This window comes from Liolophura sinensis, chromosome 7 (genome assembly GCF_032854445.1).
Source record: "Liolophura sinensis isolate JHLJ2023 chromosome 7, CUHK_Ljap_v2, whole genome shotgun sequence".
Lineage (NCBI taxonomy): Eukaryota > Metazoa > Mollusca > Polyplacophora > Chitonida > Chitonidae > Liolophura > Liolophura sinensis.
Window position 1 is genome coordinate 40,654,836 of NC_088301.1, and position 12,624 is coordinate 40,667,459.

At 35.1% G+C, this 12,624-nt stretch overlaps 2 protein-coding genes across 2 annotated transcripts in view; one reads left to right on the forward strand and one right to left on the reverse strand.

Annotated features, from left to right (window-relative positions):
* Nucleotides 1-189, reverse strand: part of LOC135470914 (uncharacterized) — a 22,967-nt gene extending 22,778 nt beyond the window's left edge. The window contains 1 exon segment of the mRNA XM_064749963.1: nucleotides 174-189. Within this exon segment, the coding sequence (XP_064606033.1) occupies nucleotides 174-189 (16 nt within the window).
* Nucleotides 190-1,409: 1,220 nt separating this feature from the next.
* LOC135469985 (sentrin-specific protease 8-like) lies at nucleotides 1,410-10,623 on the forward strand. Its single transcript, XM_064748663.1, has 6 exons — nucleotides 1,410-1,536; nucleotides 5,245-5,333; nucleotides 5,965-6,073; nucleotides 6,510-6,625; nucleotides 7,264-7,317; nucleotides 8,466-10,623. Exons 1-6 carry the CDS (start codon nucleotides 1,415-1,417, stop codon nucleotides 8,651-8,653), a joined length of 678 nt encoding a protein of 225 aa, XP_064604733.1. The 5' UTR covers nucleotides 1,410-1,414; the 3' UTR covers nucleotides 8,654-10,623.
* The last annotated feature ends 2,001 nt before the right edge of the window (nucleotides 10,624-12,624 follow it).

Below are 12,624 nucleotides of genomic sequence, written 5' to 3' on the forward strand. Positions count from 1 at the left end.
TCATGTTGAAACCTGCCTATAAAAATGTAGCCTTTGTGGAACAAAACAAAAAATAATAATAAAATAAATTGAATCTGTTAAAGCCAAAAGCTTAGCCTTTCTACGTTATTAGCGTGTTGCCATTTCTTGTATAGCCTGCTGTCCCCCTAAAACAAAGGCCTCTAAAATGAAACCGGTTCCGCAGCACATGGTGTGGCATTTTTGTAAAATGACGAAATTTGGTCTTATGTTTAAACATGATTTTAAAAGTATTTTATCATTTATGAGTTGAAACTATTACACAGGCATGATTTAATTTAACTTTTCCAGGCATGTGGGCGACTGGGGAAGCGCACCTTGTGACGAGAACGGAGCTATTAGGGCGGAGTTTAAAGACATAGAAACTTCTTTATTGGGATATTACAGTGTTCTGGGCCGGTCCATCGTGGTAAGCAAGCTTCGTTCTTGATCTGCATTGAATATATTCATCAGTGCACCATTTATGTATGAGCACCGCCGTGTACAATATGCTGTATAAAATTCATGCACATTGAAGACAGCATGTTAATCATTACGTTACTGAATGTTTATTAACACACATTAATTATTAATAATAATAATCTTCTATTATGTTATATCTGCATGTAAATACATGCACTTTTCTTGGGAAAATAAAAATCTAAATAGACACTTAATGGATTTCACGTAGAGCATATAAAGCAGACGAATAAATCTTCGTTCTTTTCCTCTATATATTTTTTCAGGTTCATGAACGCACCGTTCCAAACTCCAATGAGGCGCAGAACAAGTGGACTTACGAAGACCATAAACGACTGGCTTGTTGTGTCATACATGCTTTTTAGTAAAATCCCCATGATGCAACAGTCTTTAGTTCTTATTTGCTGACAGATACACCATCCGAAGGATTTTCCGCGTATTGAAAATTAAGATAGAGGTTCTTTAATTTTTTATTCTTTTTTTTTTTCTTTTTTTTTTTAGCCCCGCAGTATTGTTTTCTTAGAAATGCACTCAACATTTAATTTAGTTTAATTAAATCACTAAGCCAATAAGTTTTTGTACAATGTCTGTTCCATTCAAGAGGGAAAAAACGAATGTGTACCTCTATAATAATTCCATTACACATTATATACTGTACAAGATAAATAAAATGCAATGTATTTATTAATTGTCGGAAGTTTTCTTCTTATTATTATAATTATTATTATCATTATTGTTTCATTATACATTTCCTGACATAAATTATATGTGGTGACAATACTGCAGCGACACAAATCTATAAATAGTTTTGACTAAATGCAAGTATGCGCTACAGTAAGTGCAGCAGATAGTGAGGGATTTCCCTCATGAACCTCGTTCGGGGACTCCCCCGTTGACAGGAAGTGACGTCATTCGTATGGCCTTCACATGGAGAAATATGGCAGACGACGAAGACGCGATTGTTGTTAGTTTTAACGACAGTTTGTTGCGAAAGTCAGACGTGGATCTGCTTGATGGTCCGAAATGGTTGAACGACAGACTCATCGGTTTCTGCTTCGAGTAAGTTGTGGGAGATACAATGCATTACATTTCAGCATACCCATTCAAGAAGGTGAACATGTTCGTCTATGCTAGGTGCCCCAGATTTCTGAAGGTTACTGACTTGTTGGAGAGGGGTCGCTTACACTGTTACGGGACAGACTGTTGCTTTCTTTTCTCACATTGCCCTGTAGGCCTTTCACTGTTTATATCGAACGGCCTCTGTAAATAAAACATATTGGCGTGCATATGTTGTCACTGGTCTGTGAACAGAGTGGATTTATACCTCGGTTTGCCCCAAGCAAAAGTCATAACACGAACATTCCATCACATTCACTGATCGTCAGTATTCTAGTTATAAAAATGTGTTGATTTGTATTGTGAGTAAATTAAAACTAATTTATAAACGCAAGACCAGCCCTGCTTCAAAACTATATCTTTACTTGCAACAGTTATTCATCTTAGACATGCTGTTATTGGAAACGAATATTTTCTAAGAATTTAGCTAAAGTTATGTGTGAAGTACAGTGCAGTATGCAAACTATTTCCTTTTATAGTTTTATATTAAGCAGTTATACATTCCATCACGTCATAAACAAATAAAATAAAACTGATTTTCATTCAGACATTCACTCATAGATTTTTACAGGTTCTTGTGTGAAAGGAGAATGTCTCAAGAATCCATATTTCATTATATTGCTTGAAATTTGCAATTTTTCCACACAATGTACAGAGCTATGAGGCCCATTTTGCAAAGAACATAACACTTTGCATATAACTGTATGTGCAAGTTAACTACCTGTATAATATTATTACATGTACTTCAATATTGACTGTAAAGCAACATTTACAACGCAATAATTTGTGGTAAAAATGCTCTTTTGTTGTGTTTCCCCATTACATACTGTTGCACAAGTGCTGGAGACAAGAAACACGAAATCAATAATATGGCCTAATTATATATGAATTTGTAAACATGGAGGGCCATGAATGAAATTTTGATTCAGAGAATTAAACAGTAAAGGTTGCTATAGTATAGTCTTGTGAAGTCTGAAGAATGGAATTTATCAGATTTTTATCCTAGAAGTACACTTCCTGATTAAACATCATGAGTTGTAGAGTTTACTACTTGGTCACAGCCAAATAACTGTCTGATTTAAATTTTGTTGTTGAGAAGTGAATGTAAGAATAGGTATTTCATCCAGTGGATTACATAGTCTTTGCTAACACTGTTAGTTTTATAATGGACTATGACTTTTAGTATCATAAGTGAAATTAGTTGGTGATCTCCTGCTTTAATATGTTAATTTAAAGTTTAAGTTAAAGAATTTATTTCACACATGAATTTTCGAAAACAAACATGCCTCACTTAGATAATGTAAATGTACATGTGCAATGATTAAGCATTGATTGTGTTTCCGTTTCAAACTGTTTACTCATAATATTAGTATAAGCTTGATCATGTTTGTCAGTTGTCTGACATATTATTGTACATATCATCAGAGCGCTTTACAAGATTGTATATATATATGTGCAGTCTCTGTAGAATCTCATTACCTGCTTGTGTATTGTAGATGATGTGATGAACATTGATTAGTACTTAGTTGTGTTATAGGATTTTTCCCTGCTAACTTTCACTCTGAAGCTAAAAGCAAAATGGCATTATGTGGTGCATTACTTTTGTTATACGTGTGTAATGATTCTGTAATGATTGGTAATACATGCAACATGTTCAACAGACATGAATGGAATAGACACCTAATCTGTATGTCTGACTGTTTGCAGACACTTCTGAATTCAGGAGAACATAAAATGTGCTCTTTAGAGTACCATTTCGTGTAAGATATACCCCCTGAATGAAATGCCACTCATGTGGAAAATGTAGGTCAGGTCACACAAAGCATTTTGTTAGGTATAGAATCTGGACAGAGAGTAATTATCTTGACTTGTAACCAGCCTTGTTTGGCATGCCATGGTTCACCTAAAGTGCAACATGTTTTGAGTGAGGACACATCTTTGAACATTTAAATTTTCTAAAATTCTAAAGGTGATTTGATTTTAAGATCTGTACTTGAGCAAATAGGCAAATTATGTACTACTTGTTGCATGCTTCAGGCGTGTGAACCTTAGGTATAAACCTTGATTTCAGACTTTCTGCTCTTAGAATGTCATCATGTGAAAAGCCATCACATTTTGTGAGAAAAGCACCCAAAGACTGAGGTTAATACCTGTAGACCATAAATACACATGCACTGCAACCTCTTCATCTTGGTGTACATAGACTGGTTTGGGATTTTACTGACTTAATTTTAATCTTCGTACTGTAGTATTTATGAATGCAGTGCCCAGTGTGACTGAAATGATCTCAAGTACAGGTACATGTATAGTTTAAGACTTAATATACAGGTATACACATTTTTAGGATTTATTTCATAGTCTGTGTTACAACTTTTGTTTGTCAGTGTCTTAAGAGCAGGGAGTAAAGATGGATACAGGCATTTTAGCAGATGAGGGAATGGCCTTATGAAGAAGTGTGATTGGTTCACTGCCAAGGTTTTCCAGGCCAATGAAAACACTAAATGGCATCACACCTTTATTTCACTCTGCTGACATGTTGTTGGCTTGTACTAACTGGTTAAATGTTAAAAACTGATACATTTTACTCACAGAAAATAGCACATAATTACAAACCATATGTATTCTTAGAAGACATAACTGAGATAAAGAAAAAATAAGACTTCAAGGGTATGGCTTATGCATAGACTAGTGTGCACATATACAACATAGCAAAGGCTGGGATAAATTTAAACAACTGTGGTACAGTAGAACTTGTTGGCAGGGTATGAAACTGAATTCCTGAACCATATATGGCTGTGTACATGTACATGAGGTTGCTTTATGAGGGGAATAGTGTTGATTTTACAGTCTATGGAGATACAAACATTTACATGCAAATCAAAACATAGGCAGTAATATTTATAGTATAGTACTGTACTGAAATGTATAAAAATAAGAATAGAAACAAGTTTGTATATAATATATTTGTACGCCTAAGTAAACTGTATGTTGAAAATTTGTTCACTGTGAATAGAAATGCATCAACAGAACAAGAAGCACAGAAATCTGGCTGTGAATACTATTCCGAAATGTTTATGATTAAACTTACATGTATCATCTGCTTGGTATTTTGTGTAGCTGTTTCATGTTTTATTGATGTACACTGTATTAGATTGCAACTAAACCACATACACAAGTTGTCATATGTGTACATGTATGGGTGCACATAAATGTGCCTGCATTTACAGCATGTCAGTCAGCAGGCGTAAAAATGGTTTGGCTGGCCCTGATGATATTTTAGGATTAAATGGTGTAAAGGGTGAAAAAGCAACTCTTGTTGACCTACATTAGTGTGGCTAAGGGCAGACAGGCCAAACAGTTGCACAGGGAATAATGGAGCTAGTGTGAAAGACCTATGCACTTAATGGGAAAACAAGGTAACATGTTTGTGGCGGGTTGAACTTTATTGACATGTTTGTTTGGTGTAATGTTTTAAGTGTTAGGGATATTGAAAAAATGATACAATTTCTGTTCTTTCATTCAGGGGTGGCGGTGGTGGCATGGGGTACTGCACTCTATTCTAATTTGGAATCTTTTAATTGTTGAATAAATCAAATATTTGAAGAAAATTACATCATTGAAATATTTGTCATGTGAACATTAATATTTCAGGTATTTTGAAAAAGAACAATTTAGCCATTCAGCTGATAGAGTATCATTTATAAGCCCAGAGGTTACACAGTTTATAAAATTAGCTGCAGGTAAGTGACTACTGTTTATTTTATTCTTTGAGCTATAATATTTGTTCTTTTATGAAGAAAAGGAAGTTAAGGAACTTATCTTTCATTTGCACTGTAAATGCAAGTTCAATTCCATTCTCTTTAGGAGGGTCCTTAATGCCCATAAACAGTCCATTTCTGCAGTCATATGGATTTGGCCAGAGCCCACTTGCATTACATTGATCAGTATGATACTTGTCTCAGATTGGAAAATTAAGCATCAATTTGCTCATTGGTGCTTTGCCTGTGGACACTCCTCCACCCATAAAACTGGCCGCCATCTGAGAAGTGAATGATGAATGGCTACATGTCTAATGAACAGTATGGTCAGCTTGCAGTTCATAGAAGAAAATTTACCATTACTAACCAAAAAACTTTTTTTAACAACTGGTTTTCTGTCAGTTTGATAAGGCTTCACATACTCAAAACCTGAGTTTAATTTCTCTCAAAAACATATATATATAGGTTGACGAATTGTATGCATATACCAGTTTTGACCCATTAAAGCAATCATTCACTTTTGTTTGTATTCATATGTTGATTACATTCTTTCAATTTATCATTAGTCTTCTCATCACTGGTATTAAATACATCTAAATTTTTTGTTAAACAGCAACAGAACTTGGTGCATTTCTGGAACCACTGAATCTGCCAACTAAACAGTTTGTCTTCCTTGCTGTCAACAATAATCAGTCCACTAACCAGGCAGGAGGAACACATTGGTGAGTCTGCTGCAACCACTCACATGTAGTTGTGGTCTTAAAATGTATATCTGCCTGTCATGTTAACTTTTCAAGCATATTTTATTTACAGTTTTATTTTCAGGGGAAAAATTTTCAGGAATGCAAGCGAATTGGTTTCCTTCATATTCACAGGTCTTTCACATGTTTGATCCTTTTTCAGATCCTCGTTTTGTCAGAGTTCTTGGTTATTGTTTGATAGAGGTTATGAACTTTATTATACCTAAGCTGCTCAGTGGATGAGTTAAATGTCTGACTCTCTTCAGTATTTACATATCAGTCAGGGTGAGTGTGTATGAGTATATGATTGAGGACATTTTTGTATCTCATTACATGTATAAAAGTACACTTACGCTGTGAAAAAAAAAGTCAATTTGCTAACATTGGTTTAACATACATAAATGTGTACATGTTCTAGGAGCTTACTGCTATACAACCGACCAAGGCAAGAATTTCAACACTATGACTCTAATACTGGAGCAAACAAACTTATTGCAAGTGAACTTGCGAGAAAGTTACAGCCTTTTGTCAGAGGTAAAGTAAATAACCCATCCCAGAAGTCTCATTACCCTTGCACTCTTGATCAGTTGCCTGTTGATCTGTTTGTACAGAATTATTGCTTTTGGAAGACATAATGAAGTTACAGAGCTGCCACATTTTAACATTTTAAATCATAACTTTGAGCTCCCTGACTGAGGACTTTTGAAGATAAAATTAATTACTATAACATGTGACCTTTCAGAAATGTTTGCCTACTATTCTTGATTACATTTACTTTAACATGGACATTTGAAAACTGTTTCATAAAGTTATTTAGAGGAGATGAACTGTGACGAAGATTTAGGAGGTAAAGCATTTGTGAATTTAAGAACTTCCTGCAGGAGTACCATTGACTTCATGTATACAAAAGTAATAGCTAAACACTCACAATATGATACAGTAGGACAGTTTTTACCTTCAGAAAAAAGAGATTTTGAACCAGAAACTCACCTATTGGTTAAAGTTAACATTGCATTGTTAAAAGATTATGGCCACCCTGTTCAGAAAGTTACATGAAAAGAAGATTGTGTGATGTTTAACTGGTCTGTGAATCAATAGCATACACATTTTGTTTTCATTATTTATAAAACAGACCAGCCATTGTTGACATAACCTTTTTATAATTTGTACAGCACCAGCAGGGCGGCTAAAGTTCATTGAAAAGGATTCTCCACAACAAAGCAATGGTAATGTATTTTAGCAATATCGTCAAACATCGATGCTGAACTGAAAAGCAGCGGAAAAAATGAATTTCACAACTCAAATTTTAATTCATCCTGTGGAGTAAAAGTTTGAAGCATGATTTGAATTCTCTATTTTGTCCTAGGGTCTAAGATCATTAACAATAAAGGCAATGGAGATGTTAATTTTTACTGGAGTAATGAATCTATTTGTAAACAAGAAGAAGTTTAGACAGGCATACATGTATTTTACAAATTTTGAGTGTCAGATGACTTTTGATTAATACTCGTCATTAGCTGATGCTGCATGTATACAGTGTACTATTCATTTGTGAAATGTTTTCAGGGATTTGAATAAAAAGCTCTTGCTGCCCAATTTGAAGGTCTGCTTCCTTTTTAGCGGTTAAGCAAATTTTGACGTGTCCATGCTGGAGGAGCAAAATCTGAGTAATAGATGACCTAATTCAAAAATCACCAATCAAGTACATTTCACCTAATCTGAGACATGTACTAAATGTTAAATTTATATTCTAAAATATTGGAAGTACTGACTTCTTAAGCACATACTGTGACTTCGAATTTTAAACCGTTTGTCCAAAATTTTACATGTTCAATCTTATGTCAATATGTGTTGAACTTTTTTCTGAAGAATTTGCATCTAATGTAATAATACAACCAAGTCTCAAGAGGCTCGCTGTTGTAACATATCAAGTAGAAAATCATGAATGGGTTTTAGTAAGGTGATAGGGAATTGAAAGTAGGACAAGTGCACAGGCACTTTGAGATACAATGATGTTCAAATCTTCAAAACTGTGACAGAGGCTTTTAATGTAGGTCATTGGAAAAAATGTCAAGTTAACAATCAACTAAGGAGAATCTGAATACTGTGGCATGTTGTATGTATCCCATGGGGAGCATAACCTGTACATGTATTTGCTATAAGACTTTTTTGCTGTTGTTTAATAGTCCTGATGTGATTATTCACATTAGTGGAATAGGGGTACACATATTGGACTTCAGATTTAACCCTGATCAGAGGAAGAAAATCATAATTAACAATCCATCACTAAAATGTGTAAATTAAAAAAAGTAGATTAACAAAAATAAAATATCTCATGCTGATTATAAAAGTTTATTACTTTTTGTCTTTTCAGGACATGATTGCGGTGTGTATGTTGTGGCTGTGGCAGAATACATGAGCAAGGAACTTGTTGAAGGGCTGTGTATACCTTTGTCTGATACCGTCACGTCAAAAGTCATTGAAGATAAAAGACTTCATATCAAAGAAATTATCGAAGAAATTGCAGCTCTGCCAGAACACTCAGCTTCTGCAGGTAGCTGATTACCCACAGTGATGATTCTTGGCGCCAAATAATAACAGTTATAAGTGAACTATAACCAAACCAAGTATTATCAGCTTCACAATGTAGTCTGTGACTCACAATGTTGAAATATTTCAACAGGTATTGTATGGTGGTGAGGTCTAGCAGTTTATAAAGGACTGGTGTGTCCAGAGGACTCCATGATCGTCTGGAGTAGAGTGCAACATGCAAGTGTGGAATTTACAAGCAGTGCAATGGTCATCAGAACTCTCTGTCTAGGTGAAACTGAATAAAAATCTTTCATTATAATGCACAAAAGGTGTACAGCATGTAACAGTGCAAACACTGTTTGTAGCTCCTAAAATTCAGGAGAACTTACCTGAAGCGAAAACGACAGCATATTATTGGATCTTCTGGAGATTTTGGGATCATGACATGAGATTATTGTTTATGACGTCATAGAAACATGAAGTGTATGCAACTTGTATTACATTATTATAATCATGAGAGTTATTTTGGTGTGGTGGTCCACATCGGTTTCCTGTAAAAGTCTAAGGTCCTGTGAGATTTACTTCGTCTTTCTTTTGGGCTTACTCCATGCTGAACTGAAACATAAATGCTTATACACATTTTGTGCATGATTACAAATCACAATCTTTTCTTTCTTTTAATATAACAGGAAATTTGTGTTTGTAATCATGCAAAGTTTTCTAATGTGTTTTGGATGTAAATGTGCACAAAAGATATCCTCCAACAAAGAATTCAGCACCATATTCCCAGTATTAGATTAGATAAATTTGTGTTTGTAGACAAAAATACCCCAATCCATGTATAATTTCCATTTTTCATTATTTTATAAGAGGGAATTAAGTATAATGAATATTAGTACTTTTTGAAACTGCGTAATATTATGTATATTAAAGACTTAGATGAAGCAAAATAAATGGAACTTTTCCAACAAATTTAATCAGTATGAACCTTGCATAAGATTCATTAAAAATTTAATGAACAGTTCAGATTACCCGACTATGCCAGGTGAATAGTATTCAGATTTGTGCAAAATAGTTCCATATAGGGTCACCAATGCATGCAGTAATACAAACCATTTTATATTTTGTGTGTAAAATAGAAATGAACTGAAATATTATTCTGTGAAACGACTATGACTGTTATGGGTCGGTGTTCTATATGAATGACACATGAAGAAATCTTTTTTGTTTTATAGGTTTACATCAATCTTTTTTGACAGGATTGACACAAAGTGTATGACACAATGAAAGATTGCGAAGTCTCATGATTGTCTTTGCTAATCTTTCCCTCCTATTTATTTTAAACCCTGATTGATATGATGAAGACTTCGCCCTTTCTGACTGGTGTTCGGCTCCCTCATATATGAGTGTAAACCATAGCAATGTAAAGCTCAGCATAATGGCATTGGTGTGTTCAATATTTGTTTCTGTTTTAACAAGACTATTATTCTAACATTTCAGCAAAGATGTATAAGAAGTTACACTGAAAAAAAAAAATAAATAAATGAAGAGAGGGAAAAGCAATGTAAGTTTTAACCTTGATTATAAATGTGTATTTCAGTTTTAATTGCATATTCTGTATGGAACTGACATATCCATGCATCTATGTTATTGAAGTTAACCACACAAGGAGTTTGAAAGGTGAAAGTTGTTTTAATTGGTTGTATGAAAGCCGAGTTTGGATGGGAAAATCCCCAATGCACTATTACTGCTGCCTGAAAATGAATTGCATGCTCAACATGACTGGAACGTGTAATCCATCTATCTCATCTAATATGTATGCATACAAAACATATAATGTCATGATTGAGTCCGTTAAAACCAGCTTGACACGAATCACTTATCGGTACTGTGAGGGGACTGTAAAGGCAGCTTTATGGTATTGCAGCCCTCGTGATATTCAGAAAATTCTATTTACAAGTAATTTGTATCCCATGTATAATAGATAAATAAAATGTGATTTAACAACATCTACATTTGTCTCTCGGTAATATGTGGCATGAATACGTGAAAGTGATTTTCTTGAGCAGTTGTAAATTGCATGCAGAACGGGTTGTGTGGTGGTATGTTATCTTATTAATATGGTGTTAAGTCTTATGCAATGAACAAATATTTTTTTAAAATTGATTAAATCTTTTGGGGATCGTAAAAGTTCTATTTCAGAGCTTCGGTGGGTAAGATGTTTTTGGTGATTAGCTTGATATTAGCTGGATTGAGAGGATCTCTGGTTGTAAGCTATTTGGTATATTCCTATTTATATGGAAGTTTAATCTGGATCTAAATATTTGTCGTGTGAAAAACAAGCGTTACACGATGAACTTTCCTTTAGTAAAGAAGGGCGACTGAAATGGCTTAATGGGACAGATTAAAGTGAACTCTTAAACGCAGATTACGTTGAAATGGGTAATGAGAAAAGTTATGCGACCCCCAACCCCCCTTTTGGGGGGAATATTCAATCTGGGGGCATATTGATGTCTCTTAATACTCCCTATATTTTCTGTCATTGTTTTTTCGGAAATGACGGCATCGATGAACTTGATGGGAACGCAGGACCGATTTATCTCGTATTATTCGGCACCCCCACCCCTTCCACACAGAGTTGTTTTGACAGTTGTCACCACTCCAGTTCCTACAGTTTAAAGTCATTGTATGTCCCATGGAGAAAACTGAGAAGCTTTTTGTACTTTTCTTTAAAAAGACACTTCCTAAACTGCGTATTAAGAAATGAAAACCAAGCGTTTGATGTATCCTTTACCCTCGTTCTACATTATTTGCGATAAATATAGATCAGTGTTTTCGTTGCACTTCTTGCATCGATGTGCAGAATAATTATTGCCTTTTGCCACTGATATGGATAGGGACTTTGAAAGGAAATGTCCCTCAGCCTGTCCGTTCTTCCCACCCGTCTCTTTTTTTTTTTTTTTTTTTTTTTAGCGTGCTGTCTGAAAAGAAATTAAAGCCATCGATTTGAAACTTGGACAGTAGGCCTATCTTTTCATTGCTGAGACAATGATTAGGAATGGTTTATCGCTGCGTTTTATGATCTACGATTGCTGATTTGTATGTTACTCAAGTATGAATTACTCCACGAAGCACGACATCGATACCAAATCCAGGCATAGCTTTGAAACTTAAGCAGAGCCTAGTACCCTGTATGTGTTTTACTGTTCTGACTTCATACAGTCATATCTCCATGTTTTATAGCTAGGCTAGTTCCATACAATCTGACTCTGTGTTCTATAGTTCTGACCCTGAGTCACCCTGTTGCATTATTCCTTTTCAAAACCCACTTACGTCTCATCATACGTCCAGGATATCGCCTAAACACCATACATTTGGCAATATGGCGAATCCAAATAGATGGCTCTCAGACGTTTCTTCCATCATGGCGAAGCGTCGCTTTTTTGAGCCGATACTTTGAAACAGTCAAACCTGCAATTTATTCCAAATCGATCCATGCGTGTGTCATCCACATCATGGCAGGGAGCATCAATTAGCGTCACCAGTCAAGAACGCCAACAAGTTAGTGGAATAGCATAGCGACTTTACACGCTCAAGAATCTTAATATCTGAATTGCTTTCCCTTACGTTTCTTCAGCAAATAAATTTAAACATACTAAAAAGGAAAACTGAATGTTGATATAAGTAAATTGATGCTCTCAGGTAGTCTGAGGTGCGTGGAGTGTGTCAAGTTGTTCGACCTTTAAATTGGACTCACATGGCGTAAACCAAAAATACTAGTTTCTCAGGCTTTTTGGCCTGATAACAGCCGTTTTAACGGGGACTGGAGCTATATTTATCGGTGGGCGGACACATAAAGTATGATAACAAAAACCGGCTGATATTGGAGTGTATCTCATGGACAACATAGGCCTAACTCGCCAAAAAAAGTCTATCCAAACGGTGGACTTTTCTTTCTTTCTTTCTTTCTTTATTTGTAATACCTCATACTTCCTATATTG

What these genes read in the sequence shown, in the direction of transcription:
- LOC135469985 (XM_064748663.1), top strand. Translation starts at nt 1,415, where the DNA reads ATGGCAGACGACGAAGACGCGATTGTTGTTAGTTTTAACGACAGTTTG. An exon ending in CAGGCAGGAGGAACACATTG is followed by an intron (nt 6,074 to 6,509) that starts GTGAGTCTGCTG and finishes TACATGTTCTAG; the next exon opens with GAGCTTACTGCTATACAACC. An exon ending in TTCTCCACAACAAAGCAATG is followed by an intron (nt 7,318 to 8,465) that starts GTAATGTATTTT and finishes TTGTCTTTTCAG; the next exon opens with GACATGATTGCGGTGTGTAT.